Source organism: Phyllostomus discolor, chromosome 5, assembly GCF_004126475.2.
Source record: "Phyllostomus discolor isolate MPI-MPIP mPhyDis1 chromosome 5, mPhyDis1.pri.v3, whole genome shotgun sequence".
NCBI lineage: Eukaryota > Metazoa > Chordata > Mammalia > Chiroptera > Phyllostomidae > Phyllostomus > Phyllostomus discolor.
Window position 1 is genome coordinate 13,982,050 of NC_040907.2, and position 20,997 is coordinate 14,003,046.

The following is a 20,997-nucleotide window of genomic DNA, read 5'->3' on the forward strand; positions in this document are numbered from 1 at the left end:
CCAGGAGAGCTGAGTTCTAGTCCTGACCCTGGGCAAGGCCATTCCCTTCCCCATGAGGCTCCGGGCAGCGGGACTCTGGACTGGCCAGCGGCCCATGTGGTGGTGTGGATGCTCTGCCCTCACGGGGCTGGCATCCTGGCGGGGCCAGTCTCGGTGTCTCTCCGGAGAGGCACAGGGTCAGGCGCTCGAGGGGGCTGAGAAAGGGGGAAAGTCCCCACAGGGAAGTCTCAGAGGCCTCCAGCAGTCAACCTGAGAATATTCTGAGGGGTGAAGGAGAGAACATGTGTCAACTAACTGCTCAGCCCAGTCCCTGGCAGCTGTTGCTATGATGAACTCAATGGTTAGAGACTCCCTAGATTCCAAATACTCAGAAATCGTGGTCAGGCCCTCCAAGGCTTTTGCTGGGTTGCATGAAGTCCTGATCACAGAGTAGGGATTCCTGGTGTTTAAATGCCAAATGCGTCCTTCCCAAAACTCCCGAGTCAATTCCCTACAACCCAGAGAATTGTCACAGCTCCTATGCCACCACCTCCTGGAAGCCTGCCTGTCTGTCATTCTCCCTTCTCTTCATCCATCCTCTGCCATCCATTCATTCACTCGCCTATTTGGTAGATACTTTCAGAACACCGACTTGTGCCCAGTCTTGTTCCAATGTGACCCAGCTATAATCTTTGGCTATTGGAGCTCACTCTGACCCTGGGACCTTTCTGGAGCGCTCAGCTACACCTGGTTCTATGACTTTCTCCTTCCCTGCTTCCACAGCCCCAGGGCCCACCCCAGGCTGGGTCTTCTCCAGTTGCACCTAGATGGGGGCAGCTCTCCTGGCCTTCAGTGCCTCCACGCCTGGCTCACTAGCCCAGCAACCCCACCCTGCCCCTCTGCTACCAGGCAGCCATCCAAGCAGCTCTTTCAAACTCCAGAAGAGAGGCACACTGGGAAACAGGTGGCCATAAAAATCCTGTTTATCCCCATGTGACGCAAAGATCAAAGCGCCGTGTATCAGCACTGTGGGCAACGATAACAACCTTTTACCTGGATGTGGCACTCCGCCGTGTACAGAGGCGCGTCCCAGCGCCTGGCTCCTTTCATCTCCCAGCAGGCCCTCTGCCACCAGGAAACTGAGGCTCAGGGAGGGATACGATCACCCACAGCCACACAAAAAGTAAATGGTGGCATCAGGATTTGAACTCATGTCTCTTAATATTTCATCCAGTGCCTTTTCAACCACATTACAGCCTCCGAAAGGCTTTAACCTGGGGTTTGGAGGCCCTGGCTCCCAGCCCAGCATTCACGAGTCTGTTGAGTGACCTTGGCGAAGTCACTTCCTCTCCTGGCTGCTGTTTCCTCTGTGAGGGCTGCCCAGCTCATGAGACTGTTGTGAGGAGCGAAGCCGTTGACACGTGGGAACAGGCTGTGGGGACAGGCTGCCCGTCACAAGCCAGACACCCAGCCACCTCTGTCAGGCCCCTCGGGTAGAAGCTCCACAATCCAGGCGCTTCTGACTCCCAGAAGGATGTGACTCTCCAGCTCTAAGTGGCAGTTTCCATGGCTCCGGGACACTGGGCAGGACTTCACCCCTGTCTCAAATGCTGTGAAGGTTCTTTGTGGTGGTGGGAGAGGAGGTTAGATTCACTACAGCGGGCAATTGCTCAGTACCCATGTGCCAGGCCCTCTGGGATTCAAAGGTGAGCAGGCTGCAGTCTGCCTGCGGGGCTTCCAGCTGGGAGGGGCCATGGACTGGCAGGGAAAGGGAACCGACATCTCACAGGTATCTGCTAGCAGCAGGTGTTTTGCCTGTGTCCTCTCATTCTATAAGCATAGCATGCCTGTAAGCATGAAGCCCACTGTACAAATAAAGAAACTGAGGCTTGAGATCACACAGGACTTGAACACATACCTCCCTTACCTGCAAAGCCCAGGCTCCTGCCGCCCTCGGAGGCTGCTGTGCAAGAACCCACATGAAGGAAATTGAGGTGTGTGACGTCAGCCTGCTGGGGAGTCTGGAGATCAGTGGTTGACCTCCAGCAGGATTCCTAGAGGAGGTGGTATGTGGCAGGGTATGCAGCGGCTGAGGAATATTCTGGAAGACAGGATAGGGAGAACACAGGCCACAGTGAAGCTGAGTATGGGATAGGCTTGGAGGTGGGAGTGGGGGAGGCTGCTGAGGCTCTGGGGACAGGAGTTTGGCTGGAGCAGGGGAGACCTGGAGGAGCAGGAGGAGAGTGGGAGACGAGCCTGGGAAGGTGGGCTGGGTTCCGTTCCTGAGGGGCCTTATGTGCCAAAAGCGAGTCAGTTTGTATTCATTATGGGGCGCACTGAGGAGCCACTGAAGACTTCTGCGCAAGAAGGCGGCTCAGCTGGAGGTGGAGAGTGTCAGGAAAACCTTGCAGGGGCTGGACGGTTAGGAGTGGAGAGTTAGAGAAAGCAGATGAGACTAAGTAAGATCCGTCCCCTATACTTTGCATTCGGTTTCCCTCTGATGTCAAATAATTAAACATCGAGCACTGACTGTGGACCAGGCTCCGTGCCAAGCATTTCACGTGTTATCCTGGTTCAGCCTCAAAACTCCAGGAGATAAACACTACCATTAGCCCCTTGGAGGAGGACACTGAGGCACAGAAAGTGGGAGTGGCTACCCCAAGGTCACAGCGCTCTCCGCGGGGAGGAGCTGGATGCGGATGCAGGCTTTCCCTCTCCCGACGCTACAGCCCTTCAGAGTGAGAGCCGGACTGAGGGCCTTTTACGGAATAAAAACTCAAATGACCGTCACCCCCGAAAGCTAGTCGTCCTAAAACGGGGTGCAGACCAGCAGTCAAGAATGGAAACCCAGGACCCCAGCCCCTCCTGCGGAGACGACCACCACTCGTCTGATGCTCTTAAGGGTGCATTCACTTGTAAGGCCGCCAGGTGGCGGTGGGGAGACTGGTCCCTCGGAGCCGCGGCCCAGCCCAGCCTCCTCCAGCTCCAAGTCACAAAGGCCCAGGGCCAGCTTCGAAGAGTGAGGAACAGGGTGGCTTTCAAGGGACCCTCCCCTCCTGGTTGCTCCCCTCCACAACCCCCGCAGCCTCTGTGCTCAGAGGGGCGTCCAAAGCAGAGCCTTGTTCGCAGGTACCTTCAGGTGAAGCAGGAAGACAGGAGAGAATCGCCGGCTTTGTGGCCATCCTTCTCTGGGGTGGCACCCAGCCCATAGCAATGCTGTTACCGGAGAGTTCTTAACAGCCCAGGGAAATGCTCACGCCACAGAGCAAGGGGTGGGGGTGGGGGGACAGAGGACACAGCACTGTGCGTGCAGCAAGATTACAGCTGTGTGCAAAACACGTGTGCCTAGAAACATGCCCAGGAGAAGTGGATCCAAGCATCAGCTGTGGCTCTCGGGCTGGGGAAGTCAGGGGTGGTTTTTGTTTTCCTTCTCAATTCTTCTGTATCTTCGTTATTTTTAACCATGAGTGTGTGCTACTTGTATCAGGATTTTCTTAAAAGAGGAAGTAAGACTATTAGCTGTTAAAATGCTTTTTCCAACTCCTCCAGGAAGCCTTCCCTCCTTCTCCTCTGTGTCCCGAGAGGGTGTGGGCAGCCTCAATTAAAGAGCAGTTTTTACTCCGTGTGGTAGTTACAGCTGTCAGTGTCTAAATCTATGCCATTCAACCTGGTAACCACAAGTTACTAGCCACGTGTGGCTACTGAGCACTTGAAACTTGACTAGAGGGAACTTACAGGAGCAGAAATATAAAATACACACCAGGTTTCTAGTACTTAATATGAAAAAAAGAACATAACATAGTTTATTAATAATGCGTCAAAACAATATTTTGGATATCTTGAGTCTTGAGTTAAGTATATTCAAATTCACTTTACCTGTTCCTTTTTAATGTGGCTACTAGGAAATCAAAAATTACAGATGAGGCTTGTATTATGAGAAAGTAAAAACTCACACGTGGGGCTTGTCTACGGCGCTGGTCCACGAGCTTCCTGAGGTGGATCTGTGACTGCCAGCTCAGGCTCAGAGAGGGAAAGGGGCCTGTGTGAGGACACACAGCGAACGAGTGGCAGAACTAGCACGTGAGCCACGTGTCTACTAAGAAGCTCCTCCCGACTTGGCACTGGCTCCAGGTGTGGCCTGACCCATAACTGACCATGCCCCCCGTCAGCTCCGCATCTGGGCAGAGAGAGGGCACTAGGGTGGGAGGCAGAGACCCAGGTGCGCTGAGAGGGTTCTCTAGACTCCGTCCGTCTGCATAACACAGGTCCCTGTCAGAACCCTCTCCACCTTTCCTTCAGGGATAAGGCCTGCAGAGGGCAGAGAGCTCATTAGCATCTCCTGCTATGGCTGAGATGAGGCCACAGGCCCCGCCGTCCCCAGTGAATTCACAACACCAAGAAAGTCATGGATAAAAGTGGCCTCAGATGCATCAGCTTGGCCAACACCCTCCTTTTGCATCTGTGGCAAGTGGGGCCCAGAAAGGGTGAGTGTCCTGCCCAAGGGCACACAGCAAGTTAGGGAGGGCTGGGACATACCCTGGAATCTCAGGCCAGGGCTACAGGGACCAGGCCAGGCCCATAGTCAAGGAGGACGGTGGCACCAGTTGGTACCCAGGCTGCTCCCAGACCCTGCTAAACCAAGCTCATGCTGCTTCCCCTATCTCAGATCAGTTCATTCTCCATCAAGGGCTTCCCACCATGCTGAAAGTACGGCGCATACTCCTCCTCCATGACCTTATCTCCTCCACGCTCCAGTTCCTTACGGTACTTCAGCTGCTTTTCCTAGACTGTGCCCAGCATATTCCCACCTCGGGGCCTTTGCGGGCGCAGTCCCTCCCCCAGGAACTCTTTCTCCATACTTTCGAAAGGTGGGCTCGCATCTCCAGCTTCCATCTGCCAGGTTTCCTCTTCAAAGAGGTTTTTGATGACCCCCGCCCTTCTCTCCCCCTGCCCTGCCAGAGTGGCCCCTTCCCTTACTCTCTGTCCCATAATCCCATCACCCTGTTCTATTGTCTTGCTAGCATTTATCATTATCTTTTCAAAAAATTTTATTTACTGATTTTTAGAGAGAGAGGAAGGGAGTGAGAGAGAGACACACATCAATTTGTCATTCCACTTATTTATGCATTCATTGGTTGCTTCTTCTATGTGCCCTGACCGGGGATCGAACCCACAACCTTCTGAGCTGCCCAGCCAAGGAGCATTTAAGGTCTTCCTATATAGGTCTATGTATAGGTCTTCCCACAACAGAATGTAGGTTCTAGAAGAGCAGGGCCTCGTCAGGCAGATTCACGGCTGTGTCCCAGCCTCCCCAGTATCCAGCATGTAGGAACTACCCAATTCACGTTTGTCAAATCAAATTTGATTGAAAGAGAAGTGGACAAATCCGGTCACTGAAGCCTAGTTCCAGCCCCCTACTCCCCACCCCCCACTCCACAATCTGCTGTGTCCTTAGGCAAGTATCTTTTCCCCTCTCTGGGCCCCAGTTTCCCCTTCTGAGAAATGGAACTCCTACTACTGCCAGGCTGGCTGGCAGGGTAGGCTGTTTGAATTAGCATCAGTCTGGTTGATGGGTGTGAACACTGCTTTGTAAACTGTTAAAGTGTGATTGCAAATGTGAGTAGCTGTTGTCATTAGACAAATGAAGCTCAAGCCGCCTCTTCCTCTGCAGAGGAGGGGATGGGGTCAGAGGCGCTACGGGGGGCCTCCCACCCTGGGAGAGTATTGTTCTGAGCTGGGCTCTGCCTGCAGGTAGCTCACAGTCTGCAGGGGGGATAGAGACAAGACGCAAACCGAAATAAACAACGGAGACACCAGCAATGGCCCATCCTTCAGGAAACAGATAGTAAGTGCAAACGGTCTGAGAGGGGGTGAGTCCCATGTCAATTAAAGCTCTCGGTAGGGGGTAGGGTGGGGCCTGAGAGTGGAGAGGGCTCAGCCTGGACAAAGGCAGAGCTGCAGGAAGTTGTCACAGAGATTGGTGAGGAGGGGTCTGGCCAGACTGCAAAACCCAGGCTCCACTGAAGGGGAATGTATCACCTTTTTCCTTTTTAGTCAGTTGAAGGCCCTGGACTGAAGTCTGTTGGGTTATATAATGCTGAGTGAGTGACTTCCCTCTTCAGGCCTCAGTTTTCTTATCTGTGACATGGGGGTGCTGGAAGTGGGTAAAATGACTCCCTGAGTTCTCTCCATTCGTTCATGAAAGGCTCAGGGCATCCGCACTGGGGTAGCACAGGCCTGGTGTGAATTCTAGCTCCGACTTGCTGTGTGACCTTGGACAAGTGACTTATCTGGTCCTCAGTTTCATTGTCTGAAAAGGTCAGCACCTACCTCACAGGGTTGAACGTTAAAGGGGACAACGTATAAACAGAGCTTAGCCAAGTGCCACGTACCAGATCCTGAATGAAAGCCACTGCCATTCCTATTTTGAGCCAAGGAGGGTAGAACCATTAGGGATGGGTGGGTGGTCCCAAGGGCATGGGGAGTAGAAACAGAAGAAACGCTGAATCCACCTAGCACATAATAGGTGCTCAAGAAATCGTTCTTGCATTGGGAAGTGGCCAGGCACTGCATGTTGGTACAGGGAGCGGAATAGCTTGGAGACGCTCTGCCCAGGAGAGGGGGTCTTGCCCCAGGATGGGCCAAGCTCGGGGTCTCTAAAACTTTGGGTCCCCTGGAAAGTCTGAGAAGCAGGAACTAAAAATAAAGGCGGTCCCACCCCCGTGGATCTTGACCTTGGTCAAAGAGGAGTCTGCAGGCTTAAGGGTGGTGGGGGGAATTCCCACACACCCCATTTCCCTTCTCGCTGCTCACTGCTGCTCTGTCCCCTTCCCAGGCAGTCTCTCCCAGCCTTTGAGCCTCACTTCTTCCTGGTGGCCTTCCAGGATGAGGACCATTTCAGCTGGACTCTTGAAGCCTCAAAAGATGACTCAATTTTCCAAACCTTAGATGGGGTCTCAAAGGCCGTGGTGCCCTTTTCTTGGTATGAATTCTAGGGTGGGCCCTGAAGGGAGGGGACCGCAGGGATATTTCGATACTTTGTGGGACAAAGGGACAGGAGAGGTCTTGGTGGCATAGACTAAATTTAAATGGTCTGTACCTCCACTGGGCTCTCACACCCACACCACCGAGGGGGCAGTTCCTGGTTAAGCCTTGTTTGTCAGGAGTGATTCTCCCAAAGGCCAGGGGCCCTGCCTGGAAGATTCCCGAAGGCCCTCTGCAGCCCGCCCACCATCCGGCCTCGGCAAAGCCTGTTAATGATGATGGTGATGAAGGCTGTCAGAGCAGGGCTGGGCCCACAGGGCGGGAACAAGGGGTTGTGTCCTCCCTGAAGGCACAGCGATGCACAAAACAGTGGCCGCACCGACAGGTCCATTCCACATGTGGGGGGAGGGGAAGAGGGAGCTCCCCCAGGTGCCCCCCAGTCGGCATCCTTCACCCCCAAACTGCATTGGGAAAAGATGAACAGAGGAGAAATCCAATGTACAGAATAGATGGGTCTGCAGGGAGGGGCTCCTGCTCTGGCTCAGAACAAGGCGGGGAGGGTAGGACTGGGGTGTGCCTGCCAGCGCCCGGCCCGCCACTGCAGGAGTGACCCCCCAGGCCCCTCTGTAAGAGCCAAGGCCCACTCTCCCAGGCGGAGGCCCCAGCCCAGTCCCAGCGCCTGGGAAAGCCGCCTGTTTTGTTCCCATTCCCCCCACCCACCACCCCCCTTTCTCTCTCATTCATTGCAGTTCGGTCCCCTTCGGAGCCGCAGGGACTGGGTGGCAGGGCTGAGGCGAGAGGGTGGCACTCCCGGCCCTGACAGGTAGGGCTAGAACCTGCTTTGGGCAGCCCCTTCTTCCGCCCTCCCCCTGGGTCCCCTCTCCCTGCCCCTGTCAGCCGCGCCAGACGCTCTCCGGCTTTGCAGCATTCAATAAAAATTCAGAAACATTTGGGCTGAAATCGCTGCTTTATCTGGAGGAGCCACAGCGCCGGGAGAGACCACTGCTGCGCGGGGGGAGCCCGGTGTCTATGTCGCTCGAGCGCGAAAGGTTTCCGCGCTTCAGCGCCCGCGCTACCCGCAGGTGACCCGGCGGGCTGCGGAGACCGGGGATTGGAGGGCCTACGCGACCGGCTGGGGTCCAGGGCGAGCGTGGGGAGACGGCGGCCCAGCCGGGCTCCCCCCGCGCCCGCGGCTCAGGTGGGCTGCGCCCAGCGCTGGCGGAGCCCGGGTCCCCGTTCTGCCCGGGCTGGATGGCTCATTCTGCTGGCTGCGCGGTGGCGGCGGCTGTGTGTGCGCCGCGCCTCGCCGCTCCCCCCGGCCCCGCGAGCCCGGGGCGCGCGCTCTCGCCCGGGCCGCCCGGGCCCCGCGGAGCCGCGGCCCGAGGCCCCGGGAAGCGCAGCCATGGCCCTGCGGAGGCTGGGGGCCGCGCTGCTGCTGCTGCCGCTGCTCGCCGCCGTGGAAGGTGAGCGGGCGGGCGGGCGGGCGATGGGGGTGGGGAGCGGCCGGGCACGGGCGGCCGCCGGCGCCCATCTCCACCCAGCGACCCGCAAAGTTTGCCCCAGGGCTCGCACAGGGCGCAGGTGGCCGCGAGGAGGTGTGTCCGGCCGCGCCTGGAGGTGCGGGCCCCGCGGGCGCCCGGGGAGCGGCGGGCTCTGATTGACTGTGCCAGGAGGAGGCGAAGGGACCATCTTGCCGAGGCTTTGTAGCCAGCCGGGCAAGCGCCGCCCAGGGCCGGGGGCTGCCCACGCGCGCTCGCCGCCCCTGGCCCGGGCACCCCCTTCGCGCTGGCCTGGCCTTGCTCGGCACCAGGTTGAGGGGCGCCGGCCGGGGGACCCGACGCGCGGTCGGGGCTGGAAAGTTTGGCAGGGAGCAGTAGGAGGGAGGCACCGCGATTGGCCAGGGTGGGGGCTCCGGGTCCGCGCCCCCGGGATGGGGTCGGCGCCCCAAAGAGCTGGGACTGACAGTGGAAGTGAGCGCGCCAGCCCCTCGCGTCCGTGCCTGCCCATCGCCCGCGGCGTACAATGGGGTCCCCTCCCCGAAAGGACTACGGGGGGATGGGTTCGTGGGCATCTCTCCGCTGCGCGGGGTCTCCGAGCACCCCTGCCGGCCACCGCCCCGCTGGCGGCAGAGCTCAGCGGTGGCCGCTGGAGCCCCGGGAACTTTCCAGCTGCCGTCAGGGCCGGACCAGATGCTCTTGCCATGTGTTGGCCTTGGCCGGGGTCGCTGGGCCGGCTCCCCATGGTACCACTGACCCCCAAAGGGACAGGCGGGCTGCCAGGTTTCCCCGAGCCAGCTTCCTCCGGAGGGAAAGTTATGGGGTCTGGGTGTGCCCACCAGAAATGGCCGAGCTTGTAGGGCAAGGAATGAACAGGAATAATGGTTCTCGTGTGTGCCGCACTTTACAGTTTTCAAACCGCTTTACAGTCTATGAAGTATTTTACACTCTCTGTGGTTTACAACGTGCTGCACAGTTGACGAGGTACTTTAGATTCGCAAAGTGCTTTCCCACCCACAGTGTTCTTGGGTTTCCCAAGATAAGTTTTCCCCAGAAGCCAGGTGAGTATGATTCTTGCTCCCTTTGAGTAGATGGGGACACCAAGGCTAAGGAGTCAGTGGGTGATACAAGCAGAGCCCAGCTCTGAGCGCTCCGAAGCCTGGGCTCTCTTCACTTTGCTGGGTCTTCCTGTTCCTAGACCTCTTCCAGGATTCCGCCACCACGGGCGGAGGGGTGAGACACGTACCCTGCTCACCGTCCACTCCGGGGTGGTGCGAAGCTCCCTTCCCCTCTTGCCAATCAGAAACAAACATAAAGAAGCCCGGAACAGATCCCACCGGGCCTGGGGGCTGCAGCCTCTGGGAAGGGCACAGTGGGGGTCATGCTCTGCTGGGACTTGAGTTTCTCTCTCAGCGATGAGTGCGTTAGGGACCATAGTCCAGGGGGTGAAAGGGGTGACCCTGGATGGCAGCCACGGTTTCTGGCACCCAAGCTCCTGGCCCCTGGAGGTTTCGGAGGCTGCCCGCAGTGGTGTCCCAGTGCTGGGCCACTGGGCCTCTGAGGGAGCCACGAGGCTGAGGGTGTGGAGGGCAGCCCTGGGCCTGGTTGCGGGTGGGAGCTCCCTGGAATATGGTTGAGGTACCACTTATTAACTCTGGCTTTGGGGAAATGACTCATGTGTTGGCCACTGTACATTGGGATGTTTACAGTATTATGGGGAGCTTGGCATAAATATTGCTATGTAGGTTGCAGTCAGCGGTGCTGGAGGGGAAGAAAATTGGCCCCTCTTTCACTGGAAGAAGCCTGGGCGTGTTTTTAATTACCGTGGGCCAGAAGGAAGGGCCACGTCTGTCCGGCCTTGGCTGCGGTAGGGGGCGTTGGTATCTGGTAGGCTGCGCCCAGGCTGGACCCTGGGCCCTGGATACGGGGCTGGTCGGCTGCTGACGTAACAGGAGGGTTGGTTGCTCAAGCTGCCACTAGGGGACAGGGTGGGAGGAGGGCTACAGGGGGTACCCCGGACCTCATCTCAGACTCCTCCCTTGCCCCCCTGGACACTAAGGAGTCTAGTGCATTAGGGGTTCACAGGGAGCTGACCGAGTGGATGCAGAGATGGCCAGCACCCTGCTTCCCCTCTCTGAGCCTCAGTTTCCTCATCTGTCCAATGAGGGCCATCCTGCCTGTCTCACTGGGGTGCCTGTGGGATTCAGACCGGACCGTGAGTGGGAGAAGTCCGCCCTGAAGAGCCGCGTGAGGCTGCGGGGGATGGAAGACGGGGATGGACAGCGCTGCCTGTGGCACATCCCCAAAGACACCAGGGGCCTCCAGGGAGCAGCACAGTCTGTGGAGCGGGACTGAAGCTCGGGGTGGGGGGGGGGGCAGCGCCTGGGGCTCCTGGCGCCCAGAGACATGCAGCCTCCGCTCCTCTGCCCTTCTCCCTCCTCATACCCTGGAGTAACGAGGCTGTTCCGAGCGCCAAGGTCCTAGGAAATCCCCAGCCTGCTGAATGTGAGAGGAGAGAGCGTGTGTGGCGGGGTGGGGGCGGGGGAGGACTCCTGGGTCAGGACGGTGAGCTTAGTGTCTCCCCAAAACCGTGAGACCCCCATGGGAAGCACAAGTCTGCAGCACCTGAAGTGAGGGCTTGGAGGGGGCTGGCAGTGCCCTGGGGACATGCCCAACGAGAGAGAGGAGGCCAGGGACAAACCAGCCACTAGATGGAATCCAAAGGTTGAAATTTAGAGGAAATCGGGTTTCCTCTGCCCATTTGCTCATTTGATCTCCAAATATTCCTGGGGCTTCCTCTCAGGCTGGTGGGGCGCTGGACCCTGGGGCGGGCAGGGAGGTGGGGGGGAAAGCAGATAGGGAAAGCAGTTGGCAAGACGTGATGTGATAAGTGTGTCCTGGAGTGCCACCAGGAGGAAGTTGGGAACCACCTGGGGCCGCGGAGGCGGTTTGGGAGGGAAGAGCGGTGTTTGGCGTTCGTGCCTCTCCCCTCTTCCCTCGTGTTCCCGCTGCCCATTCTTCCTGCAGGGAAGCCGTCCCGGCCACCTGTCACCCTGACGCGCGGCCTTCTCCCAGTTAGGGAGGTTGACTTTGGGGCTTACAGGAGGAGGAGAATTCTGCCTAGGAAAAAAAAATCAGCGTGTGTAAAGACGTGGAGGCACCCTAATCAGATAGGCACTTGGGTGTATCTGACAGGTGTGAGGGAGGCCGCATGGGGGAGGAGGCTGAGAGTGGAGGGCAGGGCAGGTGCTGAGGGCTGGGGTGGAAGGCTGCGGCGCTTGGACTGGATGTTGAGGGTCGTGGGGGGCCTTTGAGGCTTCTGGAGTCACTGCGGGGCCTGGCCAGGTTGGCGTTTGAAAAGATCACGGGACTCTCAGTGTGGGGGGCTTTCAGAGGGGCCAGACTAGCTCCTGCGCTCCCCAGGAAAGGCCGGCTCCTCCTCCCCGGCTAGACTGCGAGCCCCGCCCCCGACCCGTGTCCACCGCATGGTGAAAGAGCTCAGTTCGAATGCCCCTCCCCAGAGGCCTTCCCCTGATGCCTTATCCAAAACAGACCCAGTTCTGCCACTTTTTCTCCGACCGGCTTTGTTTTGCTTCCTGACACCCACCACCACCTGAACCGGACCCACGGTTTGCTCTCTCCTCGTTCTGCGTCGGTCTCGCCCGCGGACGGCGCGCTCCCGGAGGGCGGAGGGCTGTAGCTGCCATGCTGGTTATGGCATCCCCAGCACCCAGAACCGCATGCCGCCGCGCGGGTGCGCAGTAGCCGAGCGGCGCGGGCAGCCGAGGAACTGCGAGGTGAATGGATGTTGAGGGAGCGAACGAGGGCCTGTACTGCACTGTGTTATGCAGGGTCAGGGGAACGAACCGCCCAGAGATGGAGATGAGGAAGTGTTCCTGGAGGGAGCAGCCGAGGGGCTGGTTTGCAGGAAAAACCGATGGGTAGACCGGTCCAGCCAGCATTAAGGATTCAAATGGACCAGCAGCAGCAGCTATGTGCTGGGCGAGCCCCTCCCTTATGGGGGTTCAGGGGGCCTGCCTGCCCCCCACCCCTCCTCTTAGGCCCATCCCAGCCCTCTGCTGGGCCCACCTTTATCTAAGGCCCAGTGACCTTCAGTGGGATTAATTTGGAACTGGCTTTCCTTTCATGTTTGTTTCTTCTGCTTCTCATTTTAAAGGAGGCTGCTTTCCTATATTCATCTTAACCAGGAAATCAGGGCTTAGATTTAAAACCCAAGTGCTGCAGTATTTAAAGGCAAGTCAATGTGTTCCTTCATTCCTCCACCCAGCCATATATTTTCAAAGAGCCACTGGGCACCTGTTTGTCAGGTGCCGGCCGGAGAAGGGGTTTCCGGCTCTGGTGGGGAGCAGGCCCAGCTGACTCCCCCAGACCGCTAGGGTAGGAAAGGCACAGCCATCGGGGGCAATCAGACCTGGGTTCAAATCCCAGCCCTGGTCACTGTGTGCCCTGGACAAGGAGGGTCGGAGTCCCTGCACTCCCATTTCCTCGGGATTCCTGTGGACGCCACATGGAGTGTTAGGCACAGGAGCGTGTACATTAGAGGCTGTCCTCGGCCCCTTGAGGTCCCCTCCCTTACAGCACCCCTGGGTGTGGTCAGTGATGGCTGTGTTCTGGTCTGGCCTCCTCTTTGGCATTTGGGTTGTCCAGGCAACAGATCAGCCCTGCGTGTCTCGCCCAGGCTGTCCCGGGAGATTGTCCTTCTTGGCACACTGGGTCCCCCCTCCATCAAGGTTTTGCATCAGCCTCGGTGGGGGTGGGGTGGAGGCAGCTGTGCCGAGCACCCCTGCCTGCCAGAGCTCACCTATTCGTTTAGGTCGAAGGTCGGGTCCCTGCGCACAGAGAGGTCCCTGCAGGAAGGGGCAGATGGAGCTGGCTGGTAACAGGAGGCCTGGGCTGGGCAAGGGAGGGGAGCTGTGCTCCCTCGGAGAGTGGAGAGGGGAGATCAGGATGGCCTCCTGGCAGAGGCGGGCCTGGCCCACACCTCTGACCACGACCCTGTCCCATCTCGTGGCCTGGCTTGCTTGCCTGGCCTAGCTGGAGATTTGGTAGATCAGTAATGAGGCCAGGGTTGGGGAGGTTGGGTGTCTGTATTGTTAACACACTCCCCAGGTTTTTCCATCGGGCAAGCAAATTTGCTCCCCAGGGGCCTAAGATAGAATACTGGACTCCTGGGGAAGAGAACGAGAAACCTCAGCAGGAAACTGGAAAAGACTGAAATGGACTCAGTCAGTTAGCGCCCACTGGCCTGGGCTGCCTGCCGGCTGGTGTACACAGAGAGGCTGGGCTGGGGGAGGGCAGGGCGGGAAGAATGTTTGCACAGCTCTCGGGGTGGGGCGGCCGTTGATGGTGACAGCACCTGGCAGCTTCCTGATTGGGGTCGGCTCAGCCTGATAAGCTGCCTTGAAAGCGTTTTAGGGCCTTTTAAAGCGGGTGCCTTCCGAAAGGTGGAAGACAGGCAACCTGTCTTCCTGGCGCCCCTGTGTCACCTGGGGGCTTACCTAGGTCGCCGTACCCTGGGCCTTGCTAGGTGAGCTTCGAGGAGCCATCTGTTGCCCCGCTGCAGCCCCATGCGGGTGGAGGTGTCCCAGGGAGACCGTGCTTGCTCTGTGGCCTGGAACAAGCCACGTGCTCTCTTATTCTCAGTTTCCTCATCTGTAAACTGGCCTGTCAGAGGCTCAGGGTGAGGGTTAAATGCGATCCCGGATACAGCAACTAACAGAACGTGGCTGTAGCCAGGATTCATTCCTTGTCATCAGTATGCAATGCCAGCACTGTCCGTCCTTGGTCCTTTCTCTGAAACCCCACAGCCCTGGCCTCTTCCACTCTTTCAATAAGCAGCACAGCCTGGGGCTTGTAAAGAGGGGTGTTTGGAGTCAGACCATCCTTTACTGTGTGTCCTCTGGCCAATTTCTTACCCTCTCTGAGCCTTGGCTCATAAGGCTCAATAATCATTCCTTGCTCTTGAGACGGTCATGCGGAATGAACGTGTTAACCCACCGAAGACTAAGTTGGGTGCATGCTCCGAGTGCTGTGGGCACGCAAGAAATGTTAACCGTTGCTGGCGTGGCCTGATACCAGCAGGAAGCTGGATCCAGAGTTGGGGAGCGTGGGCACCACTGCACCCGGGGGCTCTGTCTTCAGCTCTCACTCACCTCCTCTCCTCTCAATTGCGGGAAAACCAAAGACACAGAGTTGAGTTCTGAGTCTCTCTGACTCATGGGTGGTGGACAGGCCCCTCTGGCCGCCTCTCTGGGCTTCATCCAGGTTTTCTCTAAGGCCCCAGTGCGTCCTCCCTGATCCTCGGGTCCTCCTCAGCCGTGCCTTTCCTCCCGGCTGAGTGCCAGCCCGTGCCAGCCTCCACACCGTGGTGCTCAAACCCGCCGTCAGTGCCGGCGCCAGACACTCTGCTGGGGGCCTTGCGGTCCTCACGAGATGGCCCCAACAGCCCCACCAGGTGGTTTTATTATCGCATCCATTTTACAGATTGGGAAACCAAGGCTCAGAGAGTGAGTGGCCCAAGGACGCCTAACCGGGGAGGGGGAGGCAGGCGTTTGAACCCTGGTCTGGGTGACTTCAAAACTCATTCCCTTCCATTGCCACTCAGGCAGCTTCTGGAACATGCCTCCTGCCTCCAAGAAAGGGCTTGGCTCTGGCCAGGGTCTCCAAGGCAGCCGTCCAGCCTCTGACTCCATCAGCATCCTGAGATAATGCGAGCGGGAGGGCTCTGGAACTCGCAAACCTGCCATAAAAATGCAATCTCTGTCATAATGGCCAGAATAATGTTGTTCTAACTTAGACAAATCGTGGTGTTAACTCATTTCATTGTAAGGGGCACCTCCGCAGAGAGCTGAGACTGTGGAAAAGTCAGTCACGGGGCCCTCCGTAGCGTCTCCTTCCAAATCCATTAGCTCATCAGTAAGGGGGCAGGAGCCATGGGGCCCATTTTAGAGATGCGGAAACTGAGGCCTGGGAGGGTAGGTAACATGATTCACCCAAGGTCATGGCCAGACCTGGCTTGAAGCCTGAGGCCAGTCTCGATGGCCTCAGAGATCACCAATCCAGGTTGAATTCGTAGCCACCATTTAAAATCAAGAGCGTTCACAGAGAAATTCTGTTCCTGGCTTCTCTGAAAAGTCAGACAATCTGGCTTCCCTGGGCCCACATTCCCACATGGCCACAGTTGGCTGGAGCTGAATGGGTGGCTGGCTCTTCAGACAGAACTTGGGAGCGCTAGGGGGATTCGCCCCCAACTCGCGCTACATGTTGGTGTTACTTGTCTGGCCCCTGCAGGGTTCGAGTGTGCTTCTGGATCTGCCCTGTCTCTGCGTGATCTGGAGTAATCACTGCTCCTCCTGCACCCCAGCTGCCTCTTCTCTGAAATGAGGGGGTGGGACTCAGGAGTTTTGGGCACCTCTTCAGCTCTGGCATCAGTGCCCAGCGCCGGGCTCCACGCAGGGAGGGGAGAGCTATAAAAAGCACGGGGTTCTGTCCCTGGAAAGCGTATCGGTTATCTATGGCTGCATAATAGGCCGACCCAAAATGCATTGGCTTAGAACCTCAGTGACTCAGTGGATTGCCTGGGTTCATCATGCTGCTGCTCCAGGGTGTCAGCCGGGCTCACTCGTGAGACTGCCCTCAGCGAGGCTGGCTGGGAGGCCTGTCACGGTCCCACCTGCAACGCTGAGGCCCTGGTGGGCCCAGCCAAAAGGCCGATGCCCCTCTCTCATTCCGCACAGCCCTTACCTGTCGGGAGTCTAGACTGAACTGTCTTCCCTGGCCGCTGTCTCCCGAGAGGGTAGAGCGGAAACTGCCAGAGCTCTTGAGGTCTAGACTGCAAGGCCACACAACGTCGCCCCTGCAGTGAAGCGTGTCACGGAGCCGTCCCAGATTCAGCCCAGGCTGCTCGCCGGGTTCGGGGAGAGGGAGAAACACACTGGGCTTGATGTTCTCTTTCTGTCGTGAAAGGCAAGGCCTCCCCTCCTGCCCGGTGGTTTAGCGTGCAGCGTCTGACTTCGGAGTGCCCGGAGTCTCCAGGTGGCGCCCAGAGCTCCCTGCCCCCACCTGCCCCCTCACCGTGTGCACACGTCTCCACGTGCTCTGGGCCCACTGGGGTCCAAACCAGACTGGGCCCCTCCCCCTGTTCAGTGGGAGGAGTGGCTTTGTGGTGGGAGGCTTTTCTGCCCCAGGGGGTTGATGGTCTCCTGGGGTGGGGGTAACGGGTGAGCCAGAACCCTCACTCCCTACCTCCTGTTCCCTCCCACTGCACCCCAGCGTCAGCTCCCCGTGTGACCTTCCTCCTCCGAGAGAGCGGGGACCCTTCCTCTCCCCTGATCCCATGCCTGGCACCAGGCCTGGCTCATGAAAGGCACTAAATAGATGTTTGCGCAATGAAGGAAGCTACAAATTATTTAAAACCGTAGCCCGGACCATAGATATTTAGGACCTGGCATGAGGCTGGAGGCCAGAGGAGGAGGCCCCGGGTGGGCAGGGTTGAATTTGGAGGAGGAGGAGGTTTCCCCTCACCCCTTTGGGCCTCGGTTTTCTCATCAGCAGTGGGGGCCATGATTTCAGCCACCGAGGAAGGCTGTGCCACAGGGGAGCACCTGTGTTTCCTCGCTCAGTTAGAAGAGAACCTGTGAAGGTGTGCCTGGGGTTTGTCTCTCCCGCCTTGGCCGAGGGCCACTGTGGAAGGAGGAGGAAAACAATGGAGGAAATCTAAAAGTCCAAAAGCATTGGCCAGTTGCCATCATATCTAACTTTCGACTATAGGTTGGTTCAGAGTGTGTGGAAATTTGAGCAAATGGTGAAGGGGGCAGGTAGAAGATCACCTTCAAAGACATGGTGGGGACTAGGGGCAACATACCGTCACCTTGTACGTGTTAAACCAGTGAGCAAGACACGGGGCTTCTCCCTGCCAGCCCCAGTACAGGTGAGAAGTCACAAGAGTCCTGGCTGGAGACCCAGACCCCTGCACGTGCCTGGACTGGGGGCGAGGGAAGGAGCAGGGTGTTGGACAGCCACACCGCCCCCCTCCCCGAGAGCACACGTCCTGCCTGAAGAAGCAGGTGCTACCCACTCCTGATCGTATCTGGGTTCAGTTTTGCCAGATCCTCTGCTTTGCAAAGTTCTGATATTTATGGAAAAGCTAGCTTTTACATTTTTTATTCAACTTATTCTAAAATACAATCTGGCCACGCCAAACCCTGGTTGCCAGCTGGATTTTGGCTCACGGGCTAGCAGCCCGCAGGCTCTAGCGTAGGTATTCGGGGGAGACAGGTAGCGAAGGCACCGCTCTCTCCGTTTCACAGATGGGAAGTTGCTGTTCGGAGAGCTGAAGGGACTTACCCAAGGTCACACAGCTGGCAGGCGGGGAGGGGTTAGGCATGCCTCCCAACCTGGAATTGGGGAGAGTCTTTTTCTGGAACTTCCCTCCACACTTTCTGTTTCCCACCTTCCAGAACAATCCAGGAACAGAAGCTCCTTCTTGCTAGGCATCTGTCACATCTGCAGGCAGATAAGCCCCTCTCCTCAAGTGTCTGCTGCGAGGGCCGAGCTGGAGGGATGGGAAAGCACAGGGTTCCTGGGCTCGAACCCCACCGGGGTGGGCCTCTGGCTCTGACGCTTACGCACAGTGTGACCTGGGCCCTTCCAGCTTGCCGCTTTGCACCTCCAATTCTCGCGCTGTGAAATGGGGTTAGGAAAGGCTTCCGGGAAGAGGCGACTTCTCAGGTGAACGTTAAGGAGTAGCCAGAGGAGAAGCCGCTGGGTTGGCGTTCCAGGCAACAGGGCAGCATCTGCAAAGACCTAACCAAATGGGAGGCCCGGGCGGGTACAGCGTGTTTGGGGCGCTGGGAAGGGCCCTGTGTGGCTGAGAACAAGGCGTGCCAAGCACTGGGGCGGGGTGCAAGCTGCCTGGCCCCAGCGGGGAGAGAGCGTGGGGTCAACATTCCCATTATGGCGACGACATATGTCCACAGCACCAACTTGTCACTTGGCCCGAGTCCATGGGAAGCCGGAAGGACAAAAAGCATCTGAAACGTGTAAGTGGGGAAAGCGGCTTAGCGCACAGTGGGATGCGTCCCGCCTGAATGGGGCTTCTCCGCCTCTCGCGGGGAGGCGAAGCCTGGGAACGGCCCCGGCCAGAGCCCGCGGGGCCTCTCTGGAGCCCACGAAAGCCTGTGGCCCAGGGAGTCTGTTCAAGTCAGGGCCCCAGCCTGTGTGTCCTCTTGCCTGTCCCCATCAGTGTCAGCTGTCACTCCCCGTGGCCCCAGATGGCAGCTCCTGCAGCTCTCGGGAGAATAGTCGAAAGGGCTTCTGAGCTGCCAAGGAGGCCCTGATGCTGGGTGTCCCCGAGCCGGCCCAGAAGCCCAGCCATGCCAGCAAAGCTCAGGACTCCCTCCTGACCGGCCCCTTCTGGAGTTGAAAGGTTCCAGTGTCCCTCGGCCTGGGCCCTGGGGCGTAGAAAAGGCAGGAGACCCTGGGAGAAGATCCTGGACTGTGGAGACGGGCAAACTCTTAAAACCCCGACTTCCCCACTGGCCAGCCGCGCTGCCGTGGGTAAGTCATTTCACCCTCCTGAGCCCTGGCTCCTCATCTGTCAAGTGAGGACTATGTCCCCTGATTTGTTGTTCAGGGAATTAAAAGAGACCATGTATGCAAAGCAGGTGTGGACGGAACCTCTCCTGTCCTGTCTCTTAGCTTTTCTATGAGAATCGTAATAGTAGTATAGTAACAGCAGCAGCAACCAGCATTTATTATTGAGGGCTTGCTGGAGACCAGGAACTCCCCGTAGGGGTAATTTACCTGCTTCCTCTGGATAAAAATTAAGGCTTAGAGAAGTGAAATAATTTGCCCACAATCGTTCAGCTCACAATGGTGGAGCTGGATCCAAAACTCAGGCAGCCTAACTTCAAGATGGGTCCACAAAGAGCTGGTATCTTTGTTCCTTCTTTAAAAAATACTTCAAACATACAGCAAGTTTGCAAGCATGTTAAGATAAATACCCACATACCCTTCACCCAGATTCAACCATTATGAACATTTTTGCCACATTTGTTCTCTCTTTGTATGGTGTATGCACGTGTGTAGACATATATACATATATTTTTCTAAACCATTTGAACATAGGCTATAGACACGGACAAAGAATGAATGTTAACTGAGATCCATGTGTGTCTGAGGCCCACTTTCCTGAGCACTATTTCACACCATTCTGCCTGGCACACAGTAGGGCTTGAATATTGGCAGCCATTAGGAAGAACAGCAGCTAGCACCCACAGCCCACCAAGCACTCCCCCGTTACCTCACTCAGTCCCCGCTGTGGCCGAGGAGGGGACTGTTCATGGCGTCTTCATTTTCAGAAGAGGGAAGAAAGACTGAGAGGTTGAGTGACTTGCAGCAAAGCGTGAACTTGGGACTTCCACGTGTGTCTGCTTGACAGCAGAGGTCTCCTCCAAAACCTGGGGGACCCGCTTCTCGCCCCTCCGGGTTTACCTGTACTGCAGCCACCAGGGCAGCAGACGGCCCCTTCACCCCCAGCGGCAGTTGGACAGGGCCCTTTCTCTCTGTAAATCAGGGGGCAGCTCTAGAGGTTGGTAGATGTGTAAAAACTGGGGACTGGCCCAGGGTCCTCAGCTCACCGGGGGGTCGCTGGATTTCTCGAACCCATCCGGCCGTTTCCTGTCGCCCCTTGCCTGCGTGCCCGTCTCGCTTCCTCTCTCTGGCTGGTTCCCGCTGCTGCTTCCTGAGACTGAGCTTGAGGATCTCCTCCAGCCTGAATCCTGCCCTGGCCTCGTGTCCGGTCCTGCCCCTTGTGTGTGCAGTTGAACCTCTGTCCTGGTGGCCTCACTGTTCTTGGTGGCACCTTGTATTTATTTGTTTTATGTTTCCCAGGTTAGACCCTGCCGTGCACTGTGTCAACACGTCTGGTTCCCCTGCAACCGTGCTGGGCGATGCTGTTAGATAGGTGGGTGGCAGCTGTGTACTTGCGTGGTTTGAGAGGCTGCTGGTCGGACTGATGAGTGGGTGGGTGGGCGGGCGATGGGTAGATGGATAGGATGGTTTCGTGGTGGCTGGTGGATTGGTGGCTGGGTGGGTGGATTGATGGCTGATGGCAAGATGGTTGCCTGTTGTTAGGCAGCTGAGTGGATATAATGGATGGCAGAATAAACAAACACCAAAAATCAGAACGAGTCCCTTCGCTACCTAAACTGTGGTTATTTCCTATTTCTCCAGTTTCTGGACTTAGAAAGGGGTAGCCAGCAGCACGCTCCCCAGGTTTGGAGAAACTTTCTGAGCCATGACTGTGGATCTGCCAAAGATTCTGCATGGGGGCGTGCTGGAGAAGTTGGCCCCCAAAGTGAATTTCTGTGAAGTAAATCCTATTTTCCATTGACTTGGCTTACACTCGGGAGATACGCTCCTGCTGTCAGGGGCCGGTGCTCTCGGAGGCGGGTGACAGGTGGGGGAAGAGCTGCAACTCCCCCGGGCATCAGCTGCCCTGAGCCTCCACTCACTC

General features: G+C 57.5%; 1 protein-coding gene across 3 annotated transcripts in view; it reads left to right on the forward strand.

Moving 5' to 3' along the window:
* Positions 1 to 8,234: 8,234 nt before the first annotated feature.
* Positions 8,235 to 20,997, forward strand: part of EPHB2 (EPH receptor B2) — a 173,541-nt gene continuing 160,778 nt past the window's right edge. For 2 of the 3 annotated variants that reach the window (XM_028512179.2, XM_036025507.1), the window contains exon 1: positions 8,235 to 8,426. In XM_028512179.2, the coding sequence (XP_028367980.1) occupies positions 8,366 to 8,426 (61 nt within the window). In that variant the 5' untranslated portion in view covers positions 8,235 to 8,365. The remainder of the gene's footprint in view (positions 8,427 to 20,997) is intronic. The other variant, XM_036025506.1, reaches the window with a different exon arrangement.